The following is a 16,972-nucleotide window of genomic DNA, read 5'->3' as shown; positions in this document are numbered from 1 at the left end:
AGCTGGTTTGTGTAAACTGAGAGAGCAAATTTTTTCTCTTATCTCTGTTGGACATGGGGAGCAACTGCTCAGTACTCTCTTTTAATAACCTTGTACATATCTGTACAAGATTCCAATACAAAACCTTACTCCCCTGCCCCCATCCCAGGCCATTTGCTGCTAAGGGAAAACATTTTAGTCTTTCTTTATAGTCCATTCTTTTCTATCTGTGGTAATTTTTCTCAGTGCTCTCTCCAGTTTCTCTGCCTTGTTGACACAAAACACACAATGATGTGCTCTAGCTGAGACCTTTGGGAAACAGGAAGTGCTTTACACATACCTTTAAGGATATATGATGGCAGAGACTCTGGCTGACATGGAAAACCATCCATCTTGATGCAACCTGTCTTGTTCACAGACAATACTTTCTTAGAGCTAAGGGATTCACACCCTTGGCTGTAAAATTTCTTTTCTTTTCCTGCTTTCCCCACAAGGATTGAAAAAATGTAGGTATGACTTTTTAACTGGAAGGGACCAGGAGTAGAATCAGGGTAGGTTTTGGCTTTAAAGCAGGTTTTTAGAGAGAACTAGAGAATGTTCACCTTTTAGTGATTTACACATTTTGTGTGTGTCTGTAGATGTACAAGGTACTCTCAGTGGGCTCAGTCCCACAAAGTGCTCAGAATTCCACTCCCATCCAATTAAAACTGGAACTGACTTAATTGCAGTTCCAGTCCAGGGAGACCATTTACTTGAGCAAGAGTAAGCAAGTGGATAAATTAGTTCTTACATCAAGGCACACTACTCAGCACCTCATGGCACCAATCCAACTGTTTTGTTATTGTGTTTTTATATTACTCCCCTTCAATTTATACTCTTCTGCCAAAGCCATTAGAGAAGCTGACATTTATTTTTGTCTGCAGTTTCAGCACAAGCTGCTTGCCCACAGAATTTGCCTTTTAGGAGAATGAAGAGTAGTTTAGATTTCTCTTGAAGAAAGTGATATATTTCTAATGTGGGGTTTCCCTACTTTAATATGTTTGTGAGAAGCAGAGTTTCTCCATTGATGAATGTAGCTAATGCTCTTCAGTAGGAAGCTGATGACATTACTGTCACCTAGAAGTACTAGGAATGCAAGAAAAAATGCATTAATGTGTGAATTATCTGTCCAGACTTGCTAGTGCAGCCTCAGAGGTGGAGAAAAAGACTCGGTAGCCACGTGGGTGTTGTGGTCACCCTGCTGAAATGGAAAACAGGCTGATGTACAGTGGGGAAAGCTGGTCCTTGTCCTTCTCACTTAATACAATATCTTAGCACAGAGTAGAAAGTATTCTTTCTTAAATAACACATTACTCAAGATGGAACAAAACCAGGAAAATCTGGTTTCCTACAGCTTTTTCTTCCCTGTCCCAGCACCTCCCAAGCCTTGCTGCTGAGGCTTTTCAGAGCACCCTGCAATCCCTCTCCTGTGCCGGCTCTCCACCCCTCCCACCCCCTCATTTCTCAGGCTCCGGCCCTGACCCGCTGCCGGGGCAGGGCTCTGTGCTGCTGGCCAGCAGCTGCTGGGAGATCGGGAGAGCAGCTGGCTCCCTGCTTTCCCTCCGCGGGGCACCGCAGCCTGCTGCCAATTTTCGCTGGGCTCGGCAGAGGTCAGTGTCTCTGGTGTTTAACCTCTGCACTACACGTGGTGGAGACTGAGCAGCAGCTTCTAAATGTACTTGTGCATGTACAGATTCCTTTTTTTGCCCAGGTAACTGTAATAATTGTTAAGAAGTAAGACTGTAAATGGAGGTTTTCTTTGAATCAGCTGCATGGACAGTTCTGTGAGCACTAGGTTTTCTTTATTCCTGCACGTAAAAGGTGGACATGGTTGGTTTTTTTGGTAGACATGGGGGTTTTTGCCTTCTTATTTTACTTCTTACCTCAGTTGTGAATCAGACTATCACTAGAAAGTCCCAGCTGTTTGTCATACATCTCTGATGTATAGAGAACACTATGCTCACTGCCCTCTCCCCAGGTTATCACCACCTCTTTTTTTCTCTTTCCTGTTTCTGGCTTTATTGCTCAGAAGTGCCTGTCCTCTTCCTCTGAAGTTGAATTTCTTTCCTGCTTCTGTACCCTGATATTCAGTGTAGTTATCATTCTCATCCAAAGTATGTAACACTTGGCTCTTCCTTGAAATATGGTCTTATCTAACACATGAGGGTTTTCCTGCAGTTCTTCAATGAGGGCAGAAGGTAATCTCACACTCTATACCAAAATCTCAGAATATATATTGAAATTGAAAGCTGACAAGTTCATTCAAGCTGGTTTAATGCTGCTTCTCTGGCAACAAATTCTTTGTGAGAAATTTAGTTTTTCTTACTAAGAAGGCTTTGCTGTCTTCCAATTGTTTATATGCTAAAGATGTGGCTGGAGCTGTTTTGTTTCTTGCTGTTGCCAGTGCTTGTTCCAGTCTCACTCAGGTTTTGAAGTTGTGAGAAATCTACAAGTATGTGGCCCATGTTTGATAAACAAGGTAAAATAACCCCCAAGTTACTGCAGTAACAAGGGATGAAAATATGCATGGCAAAAGTACCTGTGCTATTCTTTCTGGAAGTAAAATTTGTAATCCCAGACTTTCACTTTACTCTTTACCCACTGTAAATTCACACTGAAAATGTTACAGCCTGGAAGAAGTGAGAATTGATTCCTTTTCCAGACTGGACAGAGGTAATTTTCTTAAACACCAGAGATCACCCTGAGAAGAGTGCATTTTATATCTAAGTGCAACCTGTCTGTCTGATTCTGCTCTAGTGCTGTGTGGCAGAGCAAAGATGAAATGAGTTTTGGGCTAGTGTAGTTGGCTCTTCACAAGTTCCAGAAATTAGTTTTTGACTAGTTTTGTAACCTGTATTTCTCCATGGCAATTTCTTTCTGAATTTCCTCAGTCACAGGAGAGAATATGAATATGTAGTCCTTTAAAATCCTAGAAAATATAGGTGACACAAGGCTGGATGTTTGTATTTTTCTCTTTAGTGAACCTAGACAGGTGAGGGTTGTCTCTTGGGAAACAAGTGACAGGACAATATGAAAAAGCCTCAGAGGAGGTTTATATTGGATATTAGGAACCATTTCTTGACTGAAAGGGTTGTCAAGCTAGGGCAGACTGTCCAGAAAAGTAGTGGAGTGGAGTCACCATCTCTGGAAATGTTCAAAAGATGTGTAGATGTGGCACTTAGGGACATGGTTTAGTGGTAGACCTGACAGTGCTGGGTGATCTCAGAGGTCTTTTCTAAAATTAGTAATTCTATGATTCTGTGAATGACACAAGTTCATTGAGATGAGAACTAAAGGGCTATAAGGCTGAACTTCCCTTTGGATTTCACTTACTCCAAGCTTCACTTGAGAGGCATTCAACACATCCTCCAGGGACAAAACATTATTCCTCTTAATTTTCAATTTCCTTCTAGTTTATAAATCTAATTTTCACCCACGTGTGCTCAAGTTTACAAAAGGGGAAATGCTTCAGCAACTCTTAATGAATGCTTTATGCATGAGTGTGAATATGCAGACTGTGACCAGCATGTAAACACAGGAGCTCTTGTCCTCTGCAGCCAGGATCCCGTGCAGGTGCCCTGGTGCCCCGAGGAGAGTACCCGGTACGTGCTTCTGGCAGGACCTGTGACACCTGAGCAAAGAGGCGAGGCCTGTGGCAGCCAAAATCCGCCGTTCCATAATCCCGAATTAACAACGAGCGCTCGGGCTAATGAGCAGCGTCAGCCCCGCGCCGCCTCCGCCGCGCCGCCACCGGGTGGCGCTGTGGGAGCGCGGAGCCGCCGCTCCCGGAGCCGCTCCCGGCGCGGGAGAGACAGCGGGAATTCAGGGGGAATCCAGCGGGAGTCTAGCCGGGAATTTAGTGGGAATCTAGCCGGGAATTCAGTGGGAATCTAGCCGGGAATTCAGTGGGAATCCAGCGGGAGCCTAGCTGGGAGTCTAGTGGGAATCCAGCGGGAATTCAGTGGGAATCCAGCGCGAAAGCCAGCGGGAATTCAGCGGGAATCCAGCGGGAAAGCCAGCGGGAATTCAGCGGGAATCCAGCCGGGAACTTAGTGGGAATCCAGTGGGAAAGCCAGCGGGAATTCAGTGGGAATCCAGGGGGAATCTAGCCGGGAATCCAGCCGGGAATTCAGTGAGAATCCAGCGGAGAATCCAGCAGGAATCTCGCCGGCGGATCCTGTGTGTTACCTGCGGTGCTCAGCACCTGCAGGCATTGGGGTTTACCGTCCTGCTCTGTCTATGCGATTTACAGGCTCCCTGTTTATGCTATCAGGAATTGCCTGTGTCAAGCACACGCTGTGCAGCTGTGAAAATGTGGTGTTTTGGTCACTAACAGTGCTTAGACAATAGGAGATCTCATACAGTTTAATGGGAATCTCATGAGGTTTAATGAGAACAAGTTCAAGGTGCTGCACTTGGGCTGGGGCAATCCCCAGTATCAATCCAGGCTGTGGGATGGGCAGATCCAGAGTATCCAGGCAGAGAAGGACTTGGGGTGCTGGTGGATGAGGGGCTGGACGTGCCCTGGCCCTGTGCCCTCTCAGCCCAGAGGTCAGGGCTGTGCTGGGCTGTATCCAAAGCACTGTGGGCAGCAGAGGATGCTGCCTCTCTGCTCCACCCTTCTGAGACCCCACCTGCAGTGCTGCATCCAGCCCTGGGGTCCCAGCACATGGACCTGTTGGGGAGTCTAGAGGAGGCACCAAGCTGATCAGAGGGAAGGAGCACCTCTCCTATAGGCAATGGCTTGGAGAACTGGGCAGTTCAGAAGGCTTTGAGGTGACTTAAATGTGGCCTTTCAGTACCTGAAGAGAACAGACAAGAAAAATGGAGACTATACAAGGGCCTGGAGTTACAGGACAAGAGGGAATGGCTTCACACTGAAAGAGGGTGTGCTGAGATTAGATATTAAATGGAAGTTCTGTGCTGTGAGGGTGAGGCACTGGAACAGATTGTCCTGAGAAATCTCAGGTGCCCCATCCAGAGCAGATCCAGAGAAGGGCAACAGAGCTGGGGAAGGGTCTGGAGCACAAGTCCTATGAGGAGTGACTGAGGGAGCTGGGGGTGTGACCTTATCACTCCCTACAACTCCCTGAAAGAAGGATGGAGCCAGGTGGGGTTTGAGCTCTTCTCCTCTCAGCAGGAGAGGACATAGTCTAAAGCTGCTCCAGGGGAGGTTTAGGTTGGACATTAGGGAGATATTCTTCACAGAAAGGGGGAATACACATGGGAATAGGCTGCCCAGGGGGGCAGTGGAGTCACCACCAGGATTTTAAGGAAAGATAGAACATGGCAATCAGTGCCATGGTCTGATTGACAAGGTGGTGTTTGGTCATAGGTTGGACTTGATGATCTCAGATGATCTGATTGATTCTGTGATTTCCTGGAGTTGTTCAAGGCCAGGCTGGATGGAGCTCTGAGCAACCCGGTCTGGTGGAAGGTGTCCCTGCCCATGAAAGGGGGGTTGGAGTGAGATTATTTTTAAGGTCCCTTCCAGCCCAAACCGGTCTATGATCCTATGAGTCTGTGATTTTGGTGCATGTTTATACACACATACTCTTTCTTGGTGAAAATTACTTTGAAGATCTCTGAATGGTCTTTCTTTGGGCTTGGCCTTTTTGCTTCTGAGTCCCAGAAAGGGCACATGAAGTTTTTATGGAGAAGAATGTTGGTGTGGTTTTGCAAAACCCTTTTTGACTGATTCAGGTGAAAATATCAGCTTTTTGAGTCAGACCATATTCTTCTGAGAGGTAAAGGCTAAAGGAGAACTCATTGTTTTCAGGCTGAAGAAAACTCTGACATCTGAATGCTTGCTTTATTTTTCAACTCACACTGCTGTTAGGCAAGTCAGATTTTAGGAGTGTTGTTCTTTGATCTCTGATATAGCCATGCCTAAAACATTTTAATCACAAACCAGTTCAGTGTTCAAAGTGCCAGCAGTTTTGTCACCCTCCTCTATTTGCACTGAAACCCATGCTACAAGTTTAGGTTATCCATCTCTCTTCAGTTCTGGGTAGAAAAGCTAAGTTTTAAAGGAAAAAAACCCTTTATTTAATGGGGTCCATGAAATACACTGTTCTCTTATCTCTTATATTCCTCTGACCTGAGGCAGATCCTGTGCTGAGCAGACTTCCCAAGGTCCTGTCCAACCTGAGTTATTCTGTGTTCCTGTGGCTCTTGTCTTCTTTTGCCTCAGATCTGCCCATTTGCTTTCTCCCATATGCAAGTTCCTTATTTTCCTCTCCCCTTTCCATTTTCCATGAACCTCATTTAAGCAGCAGACTGAGCTCCTCTCTGAAGTTTTATGTGAGCACACTGGAAGCTGTCCTGCAGCAGAAGGGCAGTGCAGGGGTGCAGCAAGGGGCCAAATGGGACAAGAATTTCACCAAGAGAGGAGTAATGACAATCAGGGAAGCAGCACTTTTGGGAGGTGCCTCTGTGGGAACTGAGTGCAGGTCCCTGGCCAGATGTGCCTCTGCTGGGTCAGGACAGCTCCTGCTGTCCTGTGTCAGGACCACTGATCACTGCAGGACAAGACTTGAGTCTGGGGAAAATGAGGAAAAACAAAGCTTCCCAAAACTCTGGATATAGTGAGTTGTGGGCTAAAGTTATTGGTTTTAGTGTACCAAAGATTTTTAATATATATTTGCTTTAAGTAATGAATAAAATTTTATTTATTTATGTATTTATTTTCCTCTAGCCAAAAGCATAGGGCAGGAAACTCATAGGACAGTTATTTACTTAATCATGTTGTCTCAAAGGATGAAACTGAAAAATTAATTTAGAATTTTTAATTTACTATTTTATCCCATTTTGAAACTGTATTTGTCTTTCCTTTTACCCGTGTATCTTAATGATATTTTTCAAACATCTTGAGATTATAGATGAAATCCTGAAACCCTTGAAGAAATAATTTTGCTGTTGGCTCTATGGAGTCTTTTTCTACCCTGTAACAGTAGGAGGGGTCCTGGTTTGACTTTGATCTGTGGGCTGTTACAGAAGTAGGCTAATAACTGTTCATATTGGAAGTTTAAATGCTTGGTAAAATGCCTTCATCACACCAGTAACAAATAAGTCTTGCTCTCTTTGCTGCAGTGGATTTCACTCCAATTGAGTATAAGACTCCACCACCTCCAAAACCAGAAAAAATTATTCCTCCTTATAATGGATTTGGTTCTGAAGAAGATTCTTTGAACTCCTGTAAGGGTGTGGTCATCCAGACTCCCCATAAGGATTACAGGCAATTCCTGGTGAAAGACAGGTATTTTGTGTGAAAAACTATTTCAGTTTTTAAAATTATGTATTTTTGTGAAGGAGATAAATGTTATGTGGGGATGTCATTTTTTTTTCAGCAAAGTATGCAGCTCATCAGACTTTAAGGGACAGGTGCATGAGGCCTGGAAAATGGTACTCCAATTTTCTGTGAACTCTGTAAAATTTCCCTTTAGAGAAGGCAAATATTATGACCCTTCCATCCTCTACCTCCTTCCCTCTGCTGTGTTCAGTGGGAGTTTGACAGAAATCTTAGTCCAGGCATTAGTCAGGAATTTTGGATGATCCAGCAGACCAACACAGATTTGTTTTTGTTTGACTTTCTGATACTTACTTATTTTTTTTTATCTGCTGAATTTCATGCAGTTTACTGTAGCACTACTAAAGCTTTAACACTTTACTTTCCATTATGAAATGATTTATTAGGCAGCAGTTGTGGAAGCCAAAGCAAAAAAGCAAAGTCTCCTGTTACAGATTCACCTGGAGAATCTTTTTAAAAGAGGAAAGCAGTTAAAAAAGGCTTGGGAATTTATTGATAGAGTGTATACAAACACTGCAAGTTATTTAAAACACTAGCTATATATTAATAAATATCTAGCTAGTAAGGTCATCTGGTGGACCTCAATTTGTGGGAGATAATCCTTGTATGAATTGCTGTTCAGAATTTGCTTTGAAAATATACATAGCTAAATGTGTTCTTCCTTTAAAAATTTTCTGGAAAGGAACTTTGGGCTTGATTTGCAACCCAACTTGAATAAAAATTAATTCCAGACCTGTGGCAGAGAAGTAATTTTCCCGTGAAAGTTATTCCTTTCTGTCTGACCAACTCTATCTGGTTCTGTTAATTTAAGCTGAAAATGGATTTTGACAAAGTAGTGAATCTTATGCCACTTTCCTTCTTGGTGCAGTAATAACACAATTAATGTATGTTACAAAACTTAGGAGAAGGCATCTCTTAGGGGTGAAAACTTTTCTCACACTCTGTTTTTGATTCCTTACCTGCTCCTTTGCTTGTTTAGGTATGGCATGGACAGCTTCATTCTGCGCTACGCGGCCAAACTCATCACGGACATCGCCGTGGACAAGGACCGTAAATTCATCATTTCCTACTTCCTGAGTGATGACACCATTTCTGTTTTTGAATATGCAGAGAGAAACTCAGGTAAGAGGTGGCAATGTCTCTAACCAGCCCCAGTTCCCCTGCTCATTTGGTTGGACTTTGCAGTAAACATCATGGCCAGACTCAGCAGGAGCAGGAGCAGGGATATGGATTTTTAAATGCAGTGGGAATTACATCAGCAGGCCTGCTGTATTATTATTATCTACTAGCTGGATGTCATAGTAATTCATGATCTTTTTCACTCAGGATTACATTGTTCATTGCATGACAGTACTTCACAATATCCTTTGGGAACTGCAAGTGTAATGCCTTAGAACTTTTATTACATTTTAATTTGAAAATCTGACCTTTAAACATTTGCTTTTGTTGTGGATAACATACAGGAATAGTATTGTAACTGATGATAAATAGAGACAGGAAATACAAGATATCAAGAATGAAAGACTAAATCCTTTGTTTTGCAAAACTGTGTTATGAAACCTATATAGCATCCATTGTATAGAAGCAGGTCATGAAAGCCAAACAGCTGGGACACTTTCTAACACATTTTACCATTAATCATGGAGTGCTGAGCATTTAAAGAGGGAAGATTGCCCTGTGCTAGAGTCTTGATGTGTGTTTGTGTACAATACTGAATTGTATTCCAAGAGCCAAACTGACAGTGCTGAAGTGACAAATAAATGCTTTGTTACTTCTTGGTTCCTTGACCACATTTATCCTATTGCTGGAGCATGCTCACCAAATGTTGTTGTGTTTAAATTCTTTTGGCCTCTATTGTCTGTTTCAGGCTGCCTCCAGCTGAGGATATGAAGGGTTTTGTTATTTTCAAGCATCTTTTTATTTCCCTGAACTTTCTTGTGGCTGGATGGAAGGAGACAGCAGTGGGAAGGATGTCAGGAAGTCATTCTGTAGTTCAGAGAGATGGGGGAGCTTTGGCTGAGCATGACCCTGGTGGAGAGATGAGTGTATTTCTGTGAAGCCCACTAAACATCTTCAGCAACAGTTTCAGAGCATTTAACCTCCAGAAGTGCCTTTTCAATCCAGAGAACCTCTGATGGCATCTCTGCTTGTATACAGCTATATTATGAGTGCATAAATAGGGACCTCAACCCCAGCTAAAATATGAGCAATTCTCTGAGATTTGTTTTGATAAGTTGTAGAGTACCTGCTTGGGACTTGGATGAGTATTCCCAGTTAATCCTGCTCCACTACAGCATCAAGATTTAGCACTTTTATGGCAGCAGTGTCTTCTTATCAATACTTTACTCACTTCTGGGATCCAGTGGCCTAAAACTTATGCAACTTCTTTTGTTGCAGCTAAATGCACACACACACTTATGTACATATATTTAATATGTAATGCTGCTGTGAGGCTCAAGAGCAGCTCAGTTCTCCACAACTGAATGACATGTCTGATTGGCATTTTTTATGTCCAGAGACATAAAGGGTGCTAAAGGTACAGCTGCACTGTTAAATTGAAGAAGTCCAGGGAACAGTTTGAATCTTGGACCCTAAGCATGTGTACTGCCTGTTCAGTCACTTCTAGTTCTCCTTTGCACCATTTCAACCAGACAAGGCCCCAGAGAGCCTTGAACACACAGTAATAATAGCTGTGACTCCAGATTTGTCCTGCAGCACCCAGAGAAGAGTCAAACCACACACTGCAGATCAGTTGTGGTCAGCTGGTCAAGCCATCAGCAGCATGAGTGCCAGGCCAGAGATTGCTGCCTGCCTTCCTTTTATTTTGGAATGAGAATACATGCTGGGATTTCATCTGGGAGTACATTGAAAATTGCTGGTCAAATAAATGGGCAAATTTGCCCACTAATAGTAACAAATGCTTCAAGGCTCATATGAAAGGCATGTGTCTGTAAGTGGACTTTTAACTTCCCTGGGTTGTTAAAATGGATGGAGTAGCTGACTTTTAGAGGTGGTAGAAAGGTGAAATGAAAGGATATGGCTGAGAACTGGCCACTGGAGAATTTAGTGAGAACAGCATCGAAGAAGCAATGAATGTGGTGGAGGAGGTAGAGCAGCAGTTGGAAAGAGGCCTGGGTCTGCACAAGTTTGTTTGTTGCCTCCTTCCTTTTCTTTCTACTTCTTTTCTCTCACTATCCCTCCCTCATTTTAGCCATGTCTGAAGGAATAGTGAATAAGTTTCTTCAATGTTAAGAATGGGAAGGTTTTTTAGAGGTCAGGTAATAGTGGCTAAGAAAAAGGAGTAAGACATCCAGAATTACAACCTGGCCATCCCTTTTGTGCACAGGTTCAGAGGGCTGAAATTTTACCTTTTTATTTACATTAACTGGTACAAGTTGGCAAGTAATGCTTCAAATCCCAATACTTCAAATCCCAGTCCTAAAGGGGAAGTAGTAAGTTGCTCTCAGTTTTCTCATTTCAGCAATCTGAAGGTTTCAGAGAACTACTTCACTGTAATATTAGTAACACTGAAACTCTATGAAATTCACAGGGCTGGACATCTTGAAGCACTTCTTGAGATGGGGATCAAAGCCTGAGAACTTTGGCTCCCCATGAAGAAGATCACAACCCCTTTTTTACTCAGTGTAAGACCCAGCCAACAGCTGTACAAACACCTGCAAACTCTGATCTGATCTTAATGGAATAGGGTCTTTGGTGGTGGTGTTTATTTTGTGCTTTGAGCCTGGCTTTTGTAGATTTCTATCAAAACTCCTTATCAGGTTTCAGTGTAAAATCTCTAACTTAATGAGATATTTTCAGTCATTTTTCTTTATACCACTTGTAATGTATTAACCTGTAACATTTAAAAAACCATTATGGGACAGAAGTGGGTTTCCAATATAAGTGCACAATTGCAGGGAAATAGAGAGGCAAGAGTGAATTTCCAATCTTACAGAGACCTATTAAATATTAAAAACAGTTGCCAGGATTATATAACCTAAAAATTTCTTATTTGTTTTTATAGCTGGGTGAAAAGGAATGTGTTAACATTAGAGTCACATTAGTGATTTGAATTGTTTTTTGATTCAAGCAAGATCTGATAATTACCATAGTGGAGAGTTTTTTTTGTCTTTTGTGGTGCTAATAAAGCAATTAAGACAGACATCTGCTCCAAACTATGGTTTAATAAGTAGTTTGGGTTTCACACTCATTTATAATTTTGACTATAAAAGCCATTTGATTACACTGTTCATCAGCCTTTTACTGGACTTGCATCAGTACCTGGTATTAAGGCACTATTAAATGTTACTAAAGGAAGATTTTTGGCTTTTGGAAGCTGAAATATCAACAGGAAGCAAACCCCAGAGTTGTTGTAGGGCACATATCCCAGTGAAACTAAACATGTGACATAAGGTTTTCCAGAAAGCTTAGTACATGTAATGTAGTTCCTGTGGTACACCAGAAGTTAATACAGGAAAGAGAAATGTTCCTTTCAGCATCTTACCCACCCTTGAGCACCTTGTGCAGTTTCTAGTGACACAAATAAAATCATTATACTGTGAAAAGGAACTATGTGGCATCCCCACCTCACAAAGCAAAGAGCAGATCACAGGTAAATTGCATTGGCAGAACAATGTGTGGAAGACAGTATCATGTCACTCCTACATCTTTAAAACATTTCAAAAGCCCTTTAAAGGAAGTTACAATTAAGATACATTAGAATTCACAATCTTTGTAGGACAGGGCTCTCTTAAGTTGTGATTTTTATTTTCCTTTTTCTGCTTTTAACAGTTTAATTGCCTGCATCTTAGTGTTTGGAACTTAGCTTTCTCAAGGGCCAGTTCCAAGGCTGGCGACAGGGTTATGGGAACAGTTTGAAGAGGCACATTTCTGTCCTGTTTTAAAGAAAAGCAAAGCAGGGAAGGTGTTTGGCAGGCATTCAAATGAGACATGTCACAGAATGTGCTCAATGTCACTGTTGCTGTGGACACTGGCAGAGACAGTCCTTTTAGCAGTGAGAGGAAGGGGAAGAGAGTGTTCTGACACAGGAAACTGGAGCACAAAATGTGGTATTTAAATACAAATAATCTAGTTTGGGGTGTCTTTTTGCTGATGGCTTGCAGGTTTTCTGTGTGTGTGTGGTTTTTTTCCCAAGTAAAGCCATAATTAATTATTTTTAATTCTACTCCCATAGGGATAGCTGGTGGGAAGTTCCTGGAAAGAAGTCGCATTAAGAAGCCTGGGCAGGAACTCTTTAAGAGTGAGCCATCTGAATACTACCAGGCTCAGGATCTGTTTGTTGGAGCCAGACTTTGTTTCCATGGTCACAACTTTCTTTTGGTGGATGCTGATGAATACACGTTCAACTACATGGAGAAGAATGCAAATGAGGTGAAGCAGGCTCTTGTTAATTTCTGTTGTCTCTCAGGACTGTGGTTTATCCATATAGTTTTCAGAATTATTTATCCTGTTTCCTCACCCAAGGCTCACAGCCCAGTGCTCTCTGTCTAGCAATGGATTTAAGGGATGGCAGCTGTGAGTGCATGCAAGTTTGGCCACTCTTTACTGTCCATTCCCTTTTCCTTTTCCTTTTCCTTTTCCTTTTCCTTTTCCTTTTCCTTTTCCTTTTCCTTTTCCTTTTCCTTTTCCTTTTCCTTTTCCTTTTCCTTTTCCTTTTCCTTTTCCTTTTCCTTTTCCTTTTCCTTTTCCTTTTCCTTTTCCTTTCCCTTTTCCTTTCCCTTTTCCTTTCCCTTTCCCTTTCCTTAGAACCCACTCATTCTGCATTAGGGTTTGTGACAAGGGCTATCCCTGCCTATTCCTTCTTGAGGCTCTTCATGAACCTCTTGTCCCTGAGCTGATCTAACTCTTGCTGAACCTACAGATACTGTCAGCTTCCACAACTTTCTGTGGCAGTAGGTTGAAAAGCTCACTGCCTGCTATGAAAAACAAATATCTGAAAAAAGAAGTATCTTTTATCTGTTTATAACCAGTCTCCCACTAGTTTCAAGGCCAGTTATACTGTTCTGAGGTTTGGGGAAGATCCCATTCACCTTATGCACCACCTTTATAATTTTGTAAATCTAAGACATTCTTCCCCCTCAGCCTAATCCTGTGCAGGTAAGAGTCTCACCCTTTTTAGTCTGTCCTGCAAAGTAACTGTGAGATGTGGAGACTGGAACAGTGTTCAGTACTCAAGATGTGGACACTTCCAATTTAGTCTTACTGATGAGGCTATTTTATGTCCTAATTTGATTTTTTGCATTCATACACATTTTCTGCCAAAACCTTGTATTATTAGAAATTCATATCCCATTCAGGAATTCAAGCTTACAGTGTCTTTTCTTGTTGCCTTCAGAGGGGAGAGCAATAAATTGGGAGCTGGGGTGTCTCTGCTGCTTTACACTTTAGTGGAATGGTGATTTTTTTTTGTAAATTAATGTGGATTAGCACCATCTGCCTTCCCTGGAACAATGAGGAAGATCTGCAAAATGCTTGTGGATGTAAAATGCTAAGACTGCTAAAAGCTTAAACTGTAACATACAGAGCTGAAACCTCAAAAATGCAATCCAGTGTGTTTACTTCCTGCTGAATGGTTTCTCCTCCTGGTAGAATCAAAACCAAACCTTTTCTCCAAAATTCAGAGCTCATCTTTAGATTGTAAATGTTCTTTGGAATGTTGTTTGCATTGATTGTCCTTGATCAAATGGGTGAGACTTTAGTTCTCCAGATTGAATGAATGTATAATATCAAAATAAAATCTGCAAAATGTGAAGAAGCAACACTGAAAATATGTCCTGAAAGTGAATTTTGAAAGGTTCTTTGCACAATTAATGTTTTCATGCAGCTGGTAGGAAAAAAAAAATGATTCTCCTAGAGGTAGGTGCTTCACTCACATCGTTTGACTAGAGCTCCACAAGTTTGCCTCAGTTCATCAGGGGATGACATACTCAAATCACATCAACTTCAGCAATTACTAGAGAAGATCAGAGCTGGAAGATTGTTTAGAAAAAGGGGGTAACAATATAAATATGGCTATTTTTTAGTTGTTTCTAAAATTAGAAAACAAATAATTTTCCTTCTGAACAGACAAGAGATTTCCTTCCAGCAGAACACATCAGTATGTTTTCTAAAACTGGTAAAAGAAATCTGTATGTAATTTTTTTCATGGAAATTTTAATGGAAATTTTGACCACAGTTCTATAGGCATATGCTGATTTAGATGAAATTTTGATTGGTAATCATGGTGCAGGCGAATATTGAAAATTTGTTTGAAACCATCTAAGATAGTTGGAAAGCTTTAGTTTTCTTTTTCAAAACTATACTTATTGTATTGTTTGTGTGTTAAAGGAAGAGAAAAATCACAGAGTCTTGTCATTTTGATTGCCACCTTTACTGAAAGTAACTTCAAGGACTTAGCTTAAAACTTTTCAGCACTTCTGGTTTACTTTTCAATTTGAGGGAAAAAAATATTTATTTAGAAAGTGTAGATTTGCTTGGAAAACAGAACAGGTGTTTTGTGCACAGTCCTACTGGTATTATTCAGGTTTGGGCAGGACTCTTTCAAACAAGGCATCACTGGAATTCAGTATCTCTGAACTGTATCAATTGTTCTAACTTTGCTGTGTGCTGCAGCACAAACATAGAAAGGGATTTTACTTCCATTGAATTCAGCATAATCACCTCTGAGTTAAGCAAGGCAGCCAAACCAAACTAGACTGTGACTAGAAACATGTCAGGAGTTACATGAGAAGGGGGAAAGCTGGTGAAATTATTGCCATGCTGCTTGGACACTCAATGCCTCTAAAGGTGTTTGGAATATGTAGTTTAGGAAAAAAATGTAAAAATAGCTGTTTTGATAATGTAGAGAAAACAGGCTCTTAAATATTCAGAACACTTTGTCCATCCTGAAACACTCTGCTCTCTGAACCCTTCTGCTCAGTCTTTTCTCCCTGTTCCTTGCCTGAGCAGCAGAAGGCTCTGTGCTCATGCCCCAAACAGAAACATCTTGGAGAGGGGCCTGGAAAAGCTGCTGCCTCTAAAACTCTTTGATTGCTGGTCCAGCTGCTCCAAGCCACTCCCTTGCAGGGCATTGCTGCCAGGGCTGCAGCTGGGCTTTTGGCAGAGGCAGAAATTGTCTTCTCCAATTCTGAGAAAAACCTGCAAGAGCCGATGTATTAATTAAACTTGGATCAATTTGTACTGCTCTGGCAGTGCCATAGGGACATTAAATACCCTTTTCTAGAGCATTTTGAACTGTTACAAAGTGTAGACACACTTCAGCACATTTGGGGCTGAGGCCTGATTTTTATGTCCTGGTCCTCAATACTAGTCATACCAAATTTCAAATAATTGCTGTTGGAAGAAATGGGAGAAAAGTGTTTTCAGGCAGTTCATTGTGCTTTTTAAGCTAGATAGAGCATGACAGATATAAAGACATAGCAGATAATCATACTTGAAGTCTCCCCAAATTTAATGACTAAATACTTCTATGTTTTATATTAAAAATGGGTATAGCAAATAAATCTTTGGTAGAGGACTAACACAACAATCTGAATATAGATTAAAAGTCTTAGTGCTTGAGTTCTGTTTAATCTGAGTTCAAATTTATTTCAATGGTCTATTTAGGAAGAAATATACATGTAAGCATTTTTATAAAATTGGTAAAATTGGTTCCTAAAGAAATTTCAATGTGCTATTTCTGAGTATGTAAGACAATGTAGTCCAAAAATGAATGAGAATATTTGTTGGACCTTTCTGGAGCCAGTGGTGAAAAATTAGCTTTAACATGGTGAAATTTATGACTTGAGAATTCAGTGAGGTGCACCAACATAAAATGAGGACCAAGTTATTAGGACTGTACTTTAAATGTTTCTACTTCTGCTTTAAAAATGCAATGTTTCAAACAAAAGTGGTTTCTTTTATGCTGCTGCACCAAACTTTCTGAGAATGCATGATCTGATGATTTTTAATTGTTTATATTCTTGATAGTCTTACTGAAATTCTCATGGGACCATTTCTCCAGCCTGGACAGGTCCCTCTGGATGGCATCCTGTGCTTCAGGTCTTTATTAATCCATGTCTTACTTTCCTCTTTTAAGTTCCCCATGGCTGATATTTGTGCTGTCTTCAACAAACTGAAGAGCATGACTGAATCTCGTGGCAAAGAAATCAGAAAGGCATTTGCTGTTACTGACCCTGAGCATACCAATGTGATTGGGTATGACACTTTCAGGTAAGACAGTGGGCTTGGGGTTTTAATATTGAATAAATGCACATTCCCCCAAAATGTATAAAGCATGACTGGGTTTTGATGCTTTCTGCCCAGTAGCTGAGAAATGGCATAGATTTGTTTTGCATTTACTTGGAGATTATGCGTGAAAAAGAAAGTAAATCCATGTTCCAGGAAAAGAAAAAAGTGATAGTTTCAAGTAAGCTGAAAAGCACAAGAGAAATCTGTCTGCCTTTTATGGAGCTGACACAGAGTGTTGTGAAGAAGGGCACAAGTCAGCAGTAATATAGATGCTGAAAGGTAAAGAAAAATCCATCCTGAGAGTCAAACAGTGGTTTTGAAATTCAAGTAGGAAAGTTCAGATTGCCTCCTGAAAATGGTGTTTGGGTTTTGAACCATTGGTAAAGAAGACAGTCT

General features: G+C 41.3%; 1 protein-coding gene across 1 annotated transcript in view; it reads left to right on the top strand.

Moving 5' to 3' along the window:
- EFHC2 (EF-hand domain containing 2) overlaps positions 1–16,972 on the top strand; it is a 57,164-nt gene that overhangs the window by 26,674 nt on the left and 13,518 nt on the right. The window contains exons 8-11 of the mRNA XM_058800222.1: positions 7,111–7,276; positions 8,307–8,449; positions 12,522–12,718; positions 16,425–16,558. Coding sequence (XP_058656205.1) covers positions 7,111–7,276; positions 8,307–8,449; positions 12,522–12,718; positions 16,425–16,558 — 640 coding nt within the window. The remainder of the gene's footprint in view (positions 1–7,110; positions 7,277–8,306; positions 8,450–12,521; positions 12,719–16,424; positions 16,559–16,972) is intronic.

The sequence above is a fragment of the Ammospiza caudacuta genome, chromosome 2 (genome assembly GCF_027887145.1).
Source record: "Ammospiza caudacuta isolate bAmmCau1 chromosome 2, bAmmCau1.pri, whole genome shotgun sequence".
Taxonomy (NCBI): Eukaryota; Metazoa; Chordata; class Aves; order Passeriformes; family Passerellidae; genus Ammospiza; species Ammospiza caudacuta.
This window is presented reverse-complemented; position numbering and strand designations above follow the sequence as displayed.